General features: G+C 50.7%; 2 protein-coding genes across 5 annotated transcripts in view; one reads left to right on the top strand and one right to left on the bottom strand.

The window, feature by feature from the left end:
- The first annotated feature begins 70 nt into the window (after window positions 1-70).
- On the top strand, window positions 71-2,078 carry MRPS12 (mitochondrial ribosomal protein S12). 3 transcript variants are annotated; one of them, XM_055412212.2, is made up of 3 exons: window positions 71-143; window positions 634-701; window positions 1,269-2,078. In XM_055412212.2, exons 2-3 carry the CDS (start codon window positions 653-655, stop codon window positions 1,637-1,639), a joined length of 420 nt encoding a protein of 139 aa, XP_055268187.2. In that variant the 5' UTR covers window positions 71-143; window positions 634-652; the 3' UTR covers window positions 1,640-2,078. The 3 variants fall into 3 exon arrangements, with proteins under 3 accessions (XP_055268187.2, XP_055268185.2, XP_055268186.2); XM_055412210.2 differs by having other exon boundaries at window positions 72-163; XM_055412211.2 differs by having other exon boundaries at window positions 125-271.
- The window catches only part of LOC129546845 (F-box only protein 17), a 32,120-nt gene continuing 17,060 nt past the window's right edge, over window positions 1,268-16,327 (bottom strand). Inside the window, exons 2-7 of one of the 2 annotated variants that reach the window (XM_055412208.2) lie at window positions 13,402-13,512; window positions 11,938-12,306; window positions 8,629-8,740; window positions 6,981-7,076; window positions 6,275-6,410; window positions 1,268-4,221 (exon numbers count right to left, since the gene is read on the bottom strand). In XM_055412208.2, the coding sequence (XP_055268183.1) occupies window positions 4,078-4,221; window positions 6,275-6,410; window positions 6,981-7,076; window positions 8,629-8,740; window positions 11,938-12,289 (840 nt within the window). In that variant the 5' untranslated portion in view covers window positions 12,290-12,306; window positions 13,402-13,512 and the 3' untranslated portion in view covers window positions 1,268-4,077. The remainder of the gene's footprint in view (window positions 4,222-6,274; window positions 6,411-6,980; window positions 7,077-8,628; window positions 8,741-11,937; window positions 12,307-13,401; window positions 13,513-16,327) is intronic. The other variant, XM_055412209.2, reaches the window with a different exon arrangement.

The raw sequence follows: 16,327 nt of genomic DNA, 5'->3' as shown, positions 1-16,327 counted from the left end.
TTGACACTATCGTTGTCCAATCGTTCTCTGTTCCCCGCTGCTTCGGTGTACACGAGAGGCAGAACCAGCCAATCACTGCCAGGGTAATCCCCGGATCGCGCTAGAGATCGGTTTCTGGGTGTCGACGCACCGGGCTGGGGTCGGTAAGGTCTACAGAGCTCAGGTACTCGAAACCTCAGGGTCTCCCCTCAGGTTCCCGTTTTCTTCTGTATGTGAGCAGAGACAGTTGGCTCCCCGAGAGCTTATTCAGTGCAAGCCTAAACTTACGGAGGTACTTTCTGTTAGCAGCGTTAGGGGTTGCGGTTATACGGTAGAGGAAATTGCTTAGATTTAACCGGAAGGTTAAATAGGGAGGGTGGTGGAGAATTTGGGGTTCTATTGTGGCTCAGCTGGTAAAGAATCCGCCTGCAGTGTGGGACACCTGGGTTTGATCATTGGGTTGGGAAGATCCCTTGGAGAAGGGAAAGGCTACTCACTACAGTTTTCTGGTCTGGAGAAGTCCATGGTCTGTATAGTCCATGGGGTCACAAAGAGTCGGACACGACTGAGTGACTTTCATTTCACTAAATAGGGAGAGTTGGGGAGAATTTGGACCCTACCCCAAGGAAGGCCACTTTCTCTTATCTTATACAGGGACTCTGCAAACGGTGGGATGTCTTGGTCCGGCCTTCTCCGTGGCCTTAGCATGTCCCTAAATTATGGTAAGTGGGGGGCTTGGGCTGCCCCTGGGTGGGAATTTGGCTCTTCATCTGACTGAGATGGAGCCATAGGGAGCCTCTGAGCAGGGGAGGAATGTATCTGACCCAGGTGTCCACAGGGTACCTCTTGCTGCGTGTGGTGAGCGGAGGACAGGAGAGTCCAGTGGGAATCAAGGATAGACAGGACCAGGGTGAATGCTGTGGAGGAGGAAGGGGATTCCGATCAGTTGGGAAGTCTCAGTTGACAGAATCTGCTCATGGGGATGGGAGTGGAGTGACAGGAGAAGGAGTGATACGGCCCAGAGTGTGTTAATGTAGATACGATGCATAGAACAGTACAGGACACAGTGGAAACCTGTGAGTTAATTCTTACGAGATGCTTAAAAAAGAACCTGACACGTGGTGATTGCTCCATAAATGTTATTAATACTACTCTCAGCCATGAGTACCCCCAGCCATAAACAAATATAGCCCCGGGAAGTACTTGGAACGGCGCCTTTAGTGAGTGGCTGATGCGATTATCTGTTCGGTGGGAAAATAATCCTTCTGCCCTCTGGGTTGTCTCTTCAGGCCTAGCCCTGGCCCCCCGGCCTTGGGCCACGCGTCCCATGGCCACCCTGAACCAGCTACACCGTCGGGGCCCCCCGAAGTTTCCGCCTCCGAAACCAGGCCCGACGGAGGGCCGGCCACAGCTTAAGGGCGTGGTCCTGCGCACCTTTATCCGCAAGCCCAAGAAGCCCAACTCAGCCAACCGCAAGTGTTGCCGCGTGAGGCTCAGCACCGGCCGGGAGGCCGTCTGCTTCATCCCTGGAGAGGGCCACAACTTGCAGGAGCATCACGTGGTCCTCGTACAGGGCGGCCGCACGCAGGACCTGCCGGGTGTCAAGCTCAAGGTCGTGCGCGGCAAGTACGACTGTGGCCACGTGCAGAAGAAGAAGTGACCGTGGGGGACCCAGTGGGTGGATGATCACGCAGGAAAGAACTTTCTTTCCCTCAGTGCACCTGCGGTGCCTTCAGGAAGCAAGTCCAGCTCTACAAGTAGCTGGTCTGGGTTCAAAGCCCAGCCCAGTGGACCCTTAACCCTTGGGGTACTGGGCGCCCCTCTCCCAACACCCTTGGCTTCCATGCTGGCTCCAACAACCTCTTCTGCTGGGACAAGACTCTGTACTGCCATCTACTGGGGAGGGGTTGCAATAACGACCCCAGCCCCCAAGGTTTGTGACCTGAACCCTCTTGTGTGGTATTCACCCTCTTTGTGGTCTTGGCAACTGGACATCCCCTCTGGCCTCAGTTTCCTTCACCAGATAAAAAATAGCTCTGTTTACAGTATCCCCTCTGTTGGATTTGGTGACGATTAAACCAGATACTTTACGTGTATAATAGCACATGCAGTGACTGCTGTTACAAGCTTTGGAATCAGGTGGGCAGCGCTGAGGTCCAGTTCCCCTTGCTTCAGGCCAAGGGCCTGGACATGAAAGCCCTCCTGTCAAGCTTCCTCATCTGAAAAGTGGCAGTAATTGTAATGTTGGTGATGAAGGGGTGTTGCTGGGATTGGTTGGCATGCACGGCTCTGCTCAGACACACACACCTGGATTCAAATCCTACCTCTTCCTTGTTCTGTGACTCCAGGTATATTTGTTCCCCACTCTGGCTCCATTTCCTCCCTTGGAAGACGGCACTGAGAGTGGTGTGGACCTCACCCGATCACGTGCTTGGCCAGGTTAGAGGTTTTTTTCCTGTTTTTTGGCCATACCACGCTGCATGTGGGATCTTAATTCTTCTATCAAAGATTGAACTGTCTCCCCTTGGACTGGAAGTGCAGTGTTTTGCCCACTGGACCACTGGGGAAGTCCTGTGGTTTTAAGATTTGGGAGCTGAGCATATATCATTGGGCTCTGGAGCCCAATGTCTGGTGCAAGTATGACTTCCCCTTCCCCTACTTCCCGGCCAGATGACCCTGGGCAGGCCTTTAAAACTCTGAACCTGTTTTCTTCTGGACCAAATGGCAGTGACAACGGGGTACCTCCCTGAGAACTGCTAGGAGAACAGCTGAAAACAGGCAGGGGAGCTGTTGGCTGAGTCCTTGTGGCCCATCTGTGTTCTCGGAGCTCACCCACTTCTTGCATGGCACTTAGCACACCTGAGGTTCTCATTATTGGAAATAACCCACGTGGCCTTTTAGGATCAGAGCTGGGGGCAGACAAGCACATCAATTACAGATAAAATCCCCCATCACCTCACTCTCTGCACCAATTTTTTATTAAGCTAGCTTGTCAGCTGCACTCAGCTAGGGAAACTGTGGGAGACACCAGGGGAGCCTTGCTCCCGGAGTTCATCTCCAAGTGGGCTCAAGTGTGGAGAAAAGGAGGCTGTCGCCTTGGCAGAAGGAGGACTGCCCTGACGCAGGGGCAGGAGTTGGGGGTAGAGGATACAGTTTGGGGGTCAGTGCAGACTGGGCCTTAGGAATTCTGAAAGAAATGGCACCTGTATGGCTCAGAGGAGCCGTACTGTTGGGTGTGGTGCTGGAGGAGCTTGCATGGGCCCCACAACTGAGTCCCAGAGGTTCCCCCAAACAAGAGGATGGGTTCCGTTTGAGGCCCCTGTTGGTCCCCCCGAGGACAACCTCTGTTCCCTGCCAGCAATTGCCTTACCCCCCAAATATGCTGACAGGAGTCCTTGTCCAGGATTGTCAGCAGCATTCCTCTATTTTTAACCTGGGTTTGGCCTTTGTTTTTTGACTCAGTGGGTTCGATCCCTGGGTTGGGAAGATCCTCTGGAGAAGGGAATGGCAGTCCACTCCAGTATTGAAGCCTGGTGGGCTACCGTCCATAGGGTCACGAAGACTTGGACATGACTGAGCAACTAACACATCAACTGGTAGGATTTCCCTGGTGGCTCAGTCACTAGAGAATCCACCAGCAATGCAGGACCCAGGGTTTGATCCCTGGGTCAGGAAATTGCCTGGAGAAGGAAATGGCAATCCACGCCAGTATTCTTGCCTGGGAAATCCCATGGACAGAGGAGCCTCGTGGGCTACAGTCCATGGGGTTGCAAGAGTTGGACACAACTTGGTGACAACCACCATCAACTGATAACCACACATGTGAGAAAGAAATTTACAAGTACAGTACAGGTCTCTGAGTTACTCTTTGACACTGCCCTGGGGAAGCAAGTGACCAGCCTGGTTGGATCCTTGGTTCCTTGGCTGAAGCAGCAGCAAATGGGGTTCACTGGAAGAGTGCCGGGAACAGGCCACACGGGACCTCCCCCGACTCTTCCTCAGGCATCCTCTGGCTCCTGGCTGCAAAAGCCGCCCTTGATTGATGTTAGTGTCTGGCAGATGGCAGTCTGTCCTGGAAGGCCGGGTCAGGCTGGTTAGCTAGGACAGGCGGATCCTGACCCTCACACTGGAGTGGGTCACAAGGGTGCCGTAGTGCCCCACCCAGGAACGCGTGTCTCTTCCATACTGCTCAAAAGACACGTAGCGGATACCCTTGCCAAAGTTGGTAAAGACGTGGGAGACCTGCGCAGGGAAGGAGAGGGAGGGAGTGAGGCTCCAGGGGCTCCTCTTCCTCCATCTCTTTGGCAGATCATCATCATCATCTGACCCTGCTCCAGGCACTGGAGATATAGCAATGAAGAAAGCAGCCCAAAGAGCTCATCCTGGGACTTCCTTCTAGTCCACTGGTTAAGAATCTGCCTGCCAAGAGTTCGATCCCAGGTCTGGGAAGATCCCACATGCCCTGGAACAACTAAGCCCATGTGCCGCTGCTGCTGAACCCAACATCCTAGAGCCTGTGCTCTGCAGCAAAGGCCACCGCTGTGAGAAGTCTGCACTGTAACTGGAGAGTAAGCCCCGCTCGCTGCAACCAGAGAAAAGCCTTCGTGCAGCAGTGAAGACCCAGCGCTGCCAAAAGAAAAAAACAATCTCCTGGTGAAGCTGAGAGTCTAGACTCTGACGCTGAAGACAGAGGGGGGAAGGGTGGAGGAAATTCTGCAAGTGGGTGGGGTTGTAAGATGAGTAAGCAAGGGCTGCGCTGAGACGACATTTGAGCAGAGACCTGGTGGAGGTGGGGATCTGGAGGAAGAGTGGTCCAGACGGAGGAACAGTGCAAAAGCCCTGAGGTGGCAGCGTGCCTCGAGCAGAGGGAGAGAAGGAGGAAAGGGGGTCAAGGAGGCAGTGGGCAGATCGCATGGGGCATTTGAGATGGGCCCCAGAAGGACTTTGGCTTCTGGCTTTTAATTTTTGGGGGCCATGCCACTTGGCTTGTGGGATCTTAGTTCCCCAACCAGGGATGGAACTTATGCCTCCTGTAGTGGAAGCGCAGAGTCTTAACCACAGGGAAGTCCCTTGCTTCTGGCTTGTTTTGTAATTTTTTTAATTGAGCTGAAATTCAAATTCACCTAACATGTACCATTTAAGACTACAATTCAGTGTATTTTTTGGCATATTTGTAATGTTATGCAACCATCACCACTATCTAAATCCGGAACATTTCATCACCCTAGGAAAAAAACCTCAAATCCATTAGCTGTCATTTCCAATTCCTCCCTCCCTCTGTCCTCTGGCAACCACTGATCTATCTGCTTTTTGTCTCTATGTTGTTCAGTCACTAAGTCGTGTCTGACTCTGCAACCCCATGTACTTCAGCATGTCAGGCTTTCCTATCCTTAACTATCTCCTGGAGTTTGCTGAACTCATGTCCATCGACTTGGTGATGCCATCCAACCCTCTCATCCCTTTCTCCTCCTGCCCTCAGTCTTTCCCAGCATCAGTCTTTCCCAGTGAGTCGGCTCTTTGCATGTGTCTCTATGGCTTTGCTTATTCTGGAAATTTCATATAAATGCTATCATACAATGTGTGGCCTTTGTGTCTGACCTCTTTCATTTAGCACAGTGTTTCCATGGCTCACCCGTGTTGAAGTGTGAATCTGTACTTCACTCCTTTTTATAACTGTATGATGGGATATCGACTTTTGCTTTGAGATGTAGCTGTGGGAGGGTTACAGGCAGGTGAAATCCGTGGTCTGACTCACTTTTTTTTTTTTTTGGTTTCCCTTTTTAATAGCCGCTTTCTAGATGCTGAGTCTGTGTATTGGGTTGGGGTTGGAGAGAGGAGATCAGGAATTGAACCAGAAGACCAAAGGTTACTTTGATAAGTGAGCTATGATGACCTTAACAGCTTAGGCTCAGGAGCCATTGTGGCTTTGAATCAAACCCTACATGCTTTAGGGTGAGTTTGGGTGTCACTTCCATCCCTCAGTTTCCCCAACTCTAGAGTGGGGATGGAGCCAGGATTTTGGTTCACCACTGCATTCCGAGCAACTACAGCAGTGCCTAGTACACAGTAGGTGCTCAATAAATGTCTGTTGAATAACTAGGCCATTGTGCTAATGAAATGAATTAATGGGTAAAACTTTTGGACAGGCCTGTAATAAGGGCTTAATAATTGTTAGCTGTTGTTATTATAGATACAGATGGCGGTGCTGAGAACTGAGAACCGAATCTGAGCAGGGTGAGAAGTGGATGTGCCTCTGGACAGGTCAAGGGTTGTGTGGAAGGCGGTCTGGACCCACCTGTCGGCAGCCTCTCTCAGTCCACTGAAGGACCGGGTTGGGTGAGGCCGAGAACTTGACCACTTCATTTTCATACACATCCAGGAGGCGGACCCGAAGCCGGTAGATGCAGCCGCAGTTCTCCCGGGCACCCCACCTGCCAGGTGGTGGTGAGCTTTCACGTCTCCGCCACCCATTCAGGTCTCTGGCCTCCAGGAACTTTGAAGATGTCAGGCCTGAGAACTTAGGGGGAGGAGCCTAGGTGCCCCTGAGGTGGAGCCAGAGCCTGGAGGAGGAGTCTGGGTATTCCTGGGGTGGAGCCAGAGCCCAGGGGAGGAGCCTGGGTGTTCCTGGGGTGGGGCCAGAGCTTGGGGGAGGACCCTGGGTGTTCCTGGGGTGGGGCCAGAGCTTAGGGGAGGAGCCTGGGTGTTCTTGGGGTGGGGCCAGAGCTTGGGGGAGGACCCTGGGTGTTTCTGGGGTGGGGCCAGAGCCCAGGGGAGGAGCCTGGATGTTCCTGGGGTGGCGCCAGATCCTGGGCTCACCAAAGGTCTGTCCCTCCCTGGCTCTGCTACTATGAGAGCATAGCTTCCCTTCTTTCAGCCTCACTATGAAGGGGACACAGTAGCAGTGCCAGCCCGTGGGGGTGACAGGGTGTGAAATGCCACCTTCTGTAGAACTGCCACCTCCACCGGCGTAGGGGCGGGGCAGGTTGCCACTCTTCACTCACCAGTCGGCAACACAGATCTCGATCTGGGCGCTGTCGAGCAGCTCCTGCCACACCCCCTCCATCACCAAGTCCACAAGTTGCCTCTTGAAGCACCATCTAGGAAGAGGGGGATAATGCGGGGTGGAGGGCCAAGAGTTCCATCATTCAAATCAGAGCCCAGAAATCACCTCCTCCTGGAAGCCTCCCCTGACTACCCTGTCTGAAGTAGCCCCTTAGGGCTGCTCTACTAGACAAGATGTATGATGGGCTGTGGGCAGCCCCGCTGGCCTCTCAGATTCCCCTCCCTCATTCACTCCGCTGTGGCCGCCAGGAGGCTGGACCGTATGCAGGCTTGCCCCTTATATTTGTGGGGACCAGAACATGAATGCAAACAGAGGCACACCATAGTAGACATCTGAGCGAAAGTTCTGAGGTCTCTTCATGATCCAAGAGGCTCCCTGTCTAAGATTGTGTTGCCTGTATGGAAGGGTCTCCCTTCCCCTCTACCTCCTGTTGGGTCAGTGGATGGGAAGCTTTAGCTGGAGATAGAAGGGAGAAGAGAGTAGAATCAGGGTATTTATTCTCCTGGCTTCCTCCCAAAGATCATAGTGGGACTTTTGTGTCTGTCCAAGAAAGGACCCTCTCCACAGTGCCCTCTCCTCCCAACTTTCTCTGTCATCATTTTTCGATAACTGTTCCTCCCTTACCCCTGCCAGGCCTAGGGGTGATAATGTCCCTTCCCCCTAGCCTAGGGTCCTGCAGTATCTCTTGTGTTCTGCCTGTACCTTTGTAAATGATCCTTCTTAAATTTCAATGTGCCATAATAACAGAATAGTGACGTATCATGAGAACTGATAAACCGACCAGAACAGAGTGCTCAAGGACAGACCTAGCTATGTATGGGAACTTCATAAATGATAGAGGTGGCGCTGACATTCTATGGGGAAAGAAAGGATTTTTTAGTACATGGTGTTGGGGAAACTGGCTCAGTATATAGAGGGAAAAACAAAAAACTGGATCCTTACCGAACATCACATTCAAAGGTGGATTAAAGATCTAAATGTAAAAGATAAAACTATGAGGTTACTAGAAAAGAGTAGAAGAGAACACTATTAGGATCTAAGGGGAGGGAAGGATTTTTTTTAAATTTCAAAAACAAATTCTAAAGCAAAAAGATGAAATATGAAAATAACAAAGAATACCATGGACACACTTAATTCATACAGTAGAGTGGGAGATTTCTGTAATGTCCAGGATGGACAAAGAACTGACATCTAGAATATACAAGGAATTCATGTATATCAACGAGAATAAGACATCAATCTTAATAAAAATATGAACAGGCAGGGACTTCCCTGGTGGTCCAGTGGCTAAAACTCCATGCTCCCAGTGCAGGGGGCCTGGGTTCGATCCCTAGTCAGGGAACTAGATCCCACATGCTGCAACTGAGAGTTTGTATGCCGCAACTAAGACCTGATGCAGCCAAATAAAGTAAGTATTAAAAATAGGAACAGGTAACTGACGAGGGAATTCAAAAGGCTAACAATTATTAGTCGAATGACTGAATACATTCTTGTGGGAAGGACAGTGTGAAAGTGGGTGAGGCTGAGGATGAGGACCGTAGGGTAGGATTCCCCCTCCCTCGCCCCAGTGATCAAGGGCCACTCACTCGAACGAAGTCACGAAGCAGGTCTGGGAAGGAGCGCCCGGCATCATTATGAGGTTCTTTTCCACGGCCCAGCCGTTCCCGCCGTGCTCCACCTCCCAGCCTCTGAAGCCCTCTGAGGGATATAATAGGGTTAAATACGAAGGATTCGCACTCCAGCTTGCCCAAGAGAGAGCCCGCCACTACCTCACGTGCTCCGTCCACCAGCCCCTCCCTCCCAGCAGGCAGCATTTGTGGACCCACCCCCCGACCGCCTCACTCGCCTTGGTGCATCCACTCAGCTTCTTCTCAGCCTCCCTCGGCCCAGTCTCCTGCACCGCCTCTCTTAAATCTCTTGAGCCACTGGACTTTAATTCTGGCCCCACCCCGGGGTGCTACCTCTGGGTCCTCCAGCCTTGACCCCGCCCATTTACTCAGTTCCCCTTCCCACAGCCTCTCAAAAAGGCCCGATAGTTCTATGCAAGCTCCGCCCCCTATCAGCGCCCAATTGGTTTCTCACCAGCCCTCTCCCTGGCCCCTCCCGCTTTAATCACTGCCCACTGAGTTGAGGGGACTTCCCCAGTGGTCCAGTGGCAAACACCCTCTTCCAACCACACAAGAGAAGACTCTACACATGGACATCACAAGATAGTCAATACCGAAATCAGCTTGATTATATTCTTTGCAGCGGAAGATGAAGAAGCTTTTGACAATCAGCAAAAATAAGACCTGGAGCTGACTGTAACTCAGATCATCAGCTCCTTATTGCAAAATTGAAGAAAGTAGAGAAAACCACTAGACCATGCAGGCACGACCTAAATCAAATCCCTTATGATTATACAGTGGAGGTGAGGAATAGATTCAAGGGATTAGATCTGGTAGACAGAACTATGGACGGAGCTTTGTAATATTGTACAGGAGGCAGTGACCATAACCATCCCAAAGAAAAAGAAATGCAAGAAGGCAAAGTGGTTGTCTGAGCTGAGAGGAGAAGAGAAGCGAAATGCAAAGGAGAAAGGGAAAGATACCCATTTGAATGCAAAGTACCAAAGAACAGCAAGGAGAGGTAAGAAAGCCTTTTTAAGTGAACAATGCAAAGAAATAGAGGAAAACAATAGAATGGGAAAGACTAGAGTTCTCTTCAAGAAATTTGGATAACAAGGTGGGACAGAAACCATAAGGACCTAATTGAAGTAAAAGAGATTAAAAGCAGGTGGCAAGAATACACAGAATAACTATACAAAAAAAGGACTTAATGACTGGGACAACAACAATGGTGTGGTCACTCAGAGCCAGACATCTGGAGTGTGAAGTCAAGCGGGCCTTAGGAAGCATTACTATGAACAAAGCTAGTGGAGGTGATGGAATTCCAGTTGAGCTATTTCAAATCCTAAAAAATGATGCTGTTAAAGTGCTGCAAATTTGCCAGCAAATTTGGAAAACTCAGCAGTGGCCACAGGACTGGAAAAAGTCAGTTTTCATTCCAATCCCAAAGAAGAGCTTGGCCAAAGTTAATGTTCAAACTACCACACAGTTGTCCCACACAACTGTACCGCACAATTCACTCAGCTCACAAGCTATCAAGGTAATGCTCAAAATCCCTCAAGCTAGGCTTCAACAGTATGTGAACCAAAAACTTTCAGATATACAAGCTGGATTTAGAAAAGACAGAGGAACCAGAGATCAAATTGCCAACACCCAGTAGATCATAGAAAAAGCAAGGCAATTCCAGAAAAACATCCACTTCTGCTTCATTGACAACACTAAAGCCTTTGACTGTGTGGATCATAACAAACTGGGGAAATTATAAAAAGATGGGAATACCAGACCACTTTACCTGCCTTCTGAGAAACCTGTATGCAGGTCAAGAAGCAACAGTTAGAACCAGACATGAAACAACAGACTGGTTCAAAACTGGGAAAAGAGTGCATCAAGGTTGTATATTTTCACCCTGCTTACTTAACTTCTATACAGAGTACATCATGTGAAATGCCGGGTTGGATGAATCACAAGCTGGAATCAAGGTTTCTGGGAGAAATATCAACAACCTCTGATATGCAGATGATACCACTCTAATGGCAAAAACCAAAGAGGAACTAAAGAGCCTCTTGATGAAAGTGAAACAGGAGAGTGAATAAGCTGGCTTAAAATTCAACATTAAAAAAACTAAGATCATGGCATCCAGTCCCATCATTTCATGGCAAATAGATGGGGAAAAGTGGAAACAGTGGCAGATTTTATTTTCTTGGGCTCCAAAATCACTGCGGACAGTGATTGTAGCCAGGAAATTAAAAGACACTTGCTCCTTGGAAGAAAAGCTATGTGTATTAAAAAGCAGAGACATCACTTTTCTGACAAAGTTCTGTATAATCAAAGCTATGGCTTTTCCAGTAATCATGTATGGATGTGAGAGTTGGACCATAAAGAAGGCTGAGTGCTGAAGATTTCATGTTTTCGAATTTTGGTGCTGGAGAAGACTCTTGAGAGTCCCTCGGACTGCAAGAAGATCAAACCAGTCAATCCTAAAGGGAATCAATCCTGAATATTCATTGGAAGGACTGATGCTGAAGCTCCAATACCTTGGCCACTTAATGGGAAGAGCCAACTCACTGGGAAAAACCCTGATGCTGGGAAAGCTTGAGGGCAGGAGAAGAAGGGGACGACAGTGGATGAGATGATTGGATAGCGTCACTGACTCAATGGATATGAGTTTGAGCAAATTCCAGGAGATGGTGAAGGAAGTGAAGCCTGGCGTGCTGTAGTCCACGGAGTCGCAATGAGTTGGACACGACTTAGTGACTGAACAACAACTGCGTCTACAGTTCGAGCAGTTCTACAGTTCACCTCTGCCACGGCTCCGCCCCTTGGCGCCTGCTCTGTCTTACCAACCAATTTGTACTCCCTCCACTGAAGCTCCAACTGAAGCCGCCTGATGCGAAAAGCCGACGCGTTGGAAAAGACCCTGATGCTGGGAAAGCTTGAAGGTAGGAGAAGAAGGGGACGACGTAAGACGAGATGTTTGGATGGCATCACTGACTCAGTGGACATGAGTTTGAGCAAGCTCCGGAGATGATAAAGGACAGCGAGGCCCGGGGTCCTGCAGTCCATGGGACCGCAAAGAGCTGGACAGGAGTGAGCACCTGAACAACACTGCCCACAGTCCCTGGCTCCTCCCGCTCAGTCTGTCTCTTCCCCAGCTCCTCCCTGGCCTCGCCCACCCAGTTTCTCAAGGACCCTGTCCCTTTTCTCCTGGCCCCGCCCACCCATCCCTGGGGGCTCTTCGGTCCCACCCCTGGCCCCGCCCCGCCCCTCGGCCCCACCCCCGGCACCCACGCTCTCCGCAGGAGTTGAAGATGAGGTTGCGGCCTAGGGGCGCTCTCAGGCAGTAGCGCGCCAGGGCGCAGAGCGGAAACTCCTCCTCATCCTCGCTGTTGGGCGGGCAGCGCTGGGCCACCGAATAGAGGGCGCGGCCCTCCGCGCTGCGGTCGCGGGCCAGCTGCAGCAGCCAGACGGTGGGCCCGTCCACCACGTCGCGCCAGGCGCGGCACACCGGGCGGCAGCGCATCACTAACGCGCGCGGGGGCACGTGGCTCAGCACCTGCACGAGCAGCTCCGGAGGCAGCGCGTCCAAGGCTATGGGCGGGTCTGCGGGCAGCCGCCGCCGCCGCGAGGGCCGGGCGCCCATTTCCGGCCGCCAGAGTCCTGCAGATAGAGAGGGGTCGGCGGGTTAGGGCAGCCTGGCCTCCCTCCAGCTCTCCTTCCAGGACGGAAGGAGAGCTTGACCGTGACCTCACCAGGTACACAGGCGACGGGGAGGCTGCCAGCTCCAAGAAACTCGGCATCTAGTTCCTGCCACTTGGCTCCAGACAGAGACCGGTTTCTCCCCATCTTTCCCCCTTGAGCAACAAACCCCTAAGCCTGATCATGACCCCAGGAGGGCTGCTAACCACGGCTTCCTGCTCTGGTCGGTGCACTTGTGTCAGGCTGAGCACTTTACATATGACCATACGCTCACTGAAGACCTATGAGAAAAACCCACCGAGAGGGCAACCATTTCCGCTCCATTCCCCAGTTGTCCCAACTCTCTGGCCTTTGGAATCCATGACCTGTCCTTCAGCAAAATCCATTTCCTCAATCTCTTCGCTGAACATTCTTGTCACCTTCTTGCTCTAACCAGAACCCAGATGTCCTGTGACTCTTCGAAGTGGGTACATCTTGCTCCTTGGTACTGTTTTCAGATCATTCTCCCTCCCTCAAACGCCCCGGCCATCAGGGTTGATCGTTTGTCACCTTGTCAGCATCATCTGGTGACCCAGATGACTACTCATCACTTCTCCATGGTTTTGGCTCTAGGCTCATTGCCACTTAGCTCGCTCTTATGAACATTCTGGGTGACTTCCATATCCAGGTTGATGATCCTTCCTTCTACCATCCGGGCCTCTCTTGTTCCCCGACCAGCAGTCCTCCTAGCCCCTTTCCTGTGGCTGCACCTATGCCTTGTCTCAGTGACAACGGCCTCTCCAGAGCCTCCGTCTCAGGCTTCTCACTGTCCAGTCATCACCTCCTCTCTTTCCAGCTCTGTCCCTCCAGCGCCCTAGACCCTCCACAGTCCTCATCTATGATCTCTCGTCCTTTGTCCCTACCTCTTTTTCATTTCCCCCCACCCCATCAATTCTCAGTTCTTCTTTATCAAGCTTAAGTTCCTTGGTTAATCATTAAAAACATTTTTTGCATACACCCTGGCCTCCTCTGCTTCCTCCCACACATGACCTGGTTAAATCCAAGCCCTCCACTTACCTGTGCCTGTACTCACACGGTTTAAAGCAGCTGAAGAACAACACACGACTCCACTGGCCGGCTCCACTTCAAGTTTGTGAACTTGACGCTCAAGCGTGCCTGTAGTGCTGTCTGGCAATCAGATTACATTCCTCTTATCCACTAGCTCTTCCTCTCTATACATAGTTATTTCACACCTTCTACCCTAACCTCCAACACATCACACTTCCTTCCACCTTTTCACTCTTTTTTTGCTTCTTATTTATTTTTGGCCATGTGGTATGGCATGCACGTTCTTACTCAGTTCCCCCTAACCAGGGATCCAACCAGTTCTCCCTGAAGAGGTGGAAGCACAGAGTCCTAACCTCTGGACCACCATGAAAGTCCCTCCTTGATTCTTATTTTGCAGGAAAAAAATCGATAGAAAGTGTATGTCCGCAGACCCCCACTGCCCCATAGACCCTCCCTGCCGTCTGCTTTCCCACCATAACTGTGCCTATTCCAGGCCACTGCCTCATAGTTCTCTCTCTCTGCTGCACCTTCAGCTTCCCTGGGCCATCAGGGTTGATCGAGAATGGGTCATTCTCATCAGCCCACACAGAGTCATCTCACATGAAAATGAATGAAAATACTCTTGATTCCAGCTCCCTTTCCAGCTATGACCCCATTTCTTTGGTCCTCTTTATAGTAAAACTTCTGCAAAAAGTTGACACACGCACTGTCACACTCTACTGCTATTCTCGCTCATACCTTCGCTAATCAGGCTTTGCCCTCCTTAAAATGTTAGTCGCTCAGTCATGTCCGACTCTTTGCGACCCCATGGGCTGTAGCCTGCCAGGCTCCTCCATCCATGGAATTCTCCAGGCAAGAATACTGGAGTGAGTAGCCATCCCCTTCTCCAGGGGATCTACCTGACCCAGGGATTGAACCTGGGTCTGCAGCATTGCAGGCAGATTCCCTGAGCCACCAGGGAAGCCCCTCCTTCTCTACCCTGAAATGTCAAGGTCACCCACCAGTGACCTCCCTGGGTGCTGCACCAACAGTCACTGTTCGCTCAGTCTTCACTTTGCTTGACCTGTTAACAGCACCTGACACAGGAGCCGCTCTCTTCACTCTTCACTTCACTTCTCTGAGCCACCACATCCCTCTGGACCCCTTCTGGCTGCCTGGTGGCTCCGTCAGTCTCCTTGGCTGTTTCTCCCTCCTTCCTCTGATCTCAGGGTCAGGGATTAGTCTTTGAACCTCCTCTATTCTCCATCAGTATTCACTCCCTTGGGGATCTCATCCACTCCCATCACCTCTCACCTGGACCATTGCTGTCTCCCTGCTCCTTTCCCCAACAGCTTGTTTCCCACAAGCAGCCAGGACAGGTGTGAACACCTGAGTTTGGGTCCAGTCCCTGCCTGCTCAGAGCCCCGCTGGGCTCCACCTTGTCAGGGTCAGGGACAGTTGCTCACTGCAGCCCACAGGCCCCCGTGATCCGCACTTGCCGTCTCCCTGCCCGCATTTCCCTTACTCACTCCGCCCCGGCCATGCCAGCCTCCAGGCCTCAGAGCCTTCGCACAGTCTGTTTTCATCACCTGGATCCTGAGGACTTCTTTGCTCACCTCCACACTTCCTTCAAACCTTGGCTCAACTTCTCCACGAGTCTGTCTCTGGCCACTATATTTACAATTTCAGGGCCTCATGACCATCACCTACTTCTCCTTCCCTTTTCCTTACTTTATTCTTTTCTAACACTCCTATCACACCACACACATAAGTATAGGCGGATTCTTTACCATCGGAGCCACCAGGGAAGCCCATATATTGATATAATTGACTTAATTAAGTAAATCTTCCGTATTGTCTATTCTCCTAGCCACATGGTAATAATCACTATGAGGGCAGAATTGCTGCTGATTTTGCACACTGCACACCAGTCTCCACACCAGTGTGTGACACACAATAAGTGTTCAATAAAGAGATATTAGTGGGCTTCCCTGGTGGCTCAGAGGTTAAAGCGTCTGCCTCCAATGCGGGAGACCCGGGTTCAATCCCTGGGTCGGGTAGATCCCCTGGAGAAGGAAATGGTAACCCACTCCAGTATTCTTGCCTGGAGAATCCCATGGACGGAGAAGCCTGGTAGGCTACAGTCCATGGGGTCGCAAAGAGTCGGACACAACTGAGTGATGGAACGGAACGGAAAGAGATATTAAGTGACTGAGTGAACGAACTGTCACATCAGAAACCCACTTCACAGTTGAGGAAACTGAGGCATAACAAAACGAAACGCCTTTATTTAAAACAAAACACAACACCTTGGCAAAAGAGCTTAGTGATGAAATGCTGATTCCTGAGTCCAGCCAGCCTGGGTTGAGTCCCAGCTAAGCCTCTTGCCTCAAGGGCAAATCTCTTCATCTTTTTGTGCCTCACTTTCTTCTTCTGAAAATGAGGGTGTTAACCATACTTCCTTCATAGGGTTGTTGTGAGAATGAACTGGATTAATATTGGTAAAGCACTCAAGAAATAACCTCCGGTATCTCGTAAGTAAAAGTGATATTAATATATTAGACACTAAACTATGTTAGTTGCTATTATTATTACACACCATAAAAAGATGACTAGCAACCATTTAGCTATGATATTTCCATCTGGTGACATTTATTGGGCCCTTCCTAAACCACTGTGCTGAGCATTTAAGCTGCATCATTGCACTGAATTCCATCATTGTGTTTTAATGGCCAAAATGATTCTCGGAGGTTGCCCTGGGTTAAGAGCCTTCAATGATCTAATGCTTGTTATATCATCTAGCGTCAGTAAGTGCTCGATTCATGTCAGCTGTTACTTTTTTGAAATAAATTGATTAAGGTCTTGTTAAGAATTAAGCTTGTATCAGGCAAGCGGTCTGTGGACATAGCACAAAGCCTGACCCTGCTTTGCCCCCACAACAGAGAACTGAAGTTGT

This window comes from Moschus berezovskii, chromosome 22, assembly GCF_049115385.1.
Source record: "Moschus berezovskii isolate FMDL1 chromosome 22, NW_MosBer_1.0, whole genome shotgun sequence".
Lineage (NCBI taxonomy): Eukaryota > Metazoa > Chordata > Mammalia > Artiodactyla > Moschidae > Moschus > Moschus berezovskii.
This window is presented reverse-complemented; position numbering and strand designations above follow the sequence as displayed.

Excerpts from the sequence above, each read along its gene's own strand:
- MRPS12 (XM_055412212.2), top strand. The coding sequence starts at position 653 with ATGTCTTGGTCCGGCCTTCTCCGTGGCCTTAGCATGTCCCTAAATTAT. Across the intron at positions 702-1,268 it reads TAGCATGTCCCTAAATTATG|GCCTAGCCCTGGCCCCCCGG; the intron begins GTAAGTGGGGGG and ends TTGTCTCTTCAG.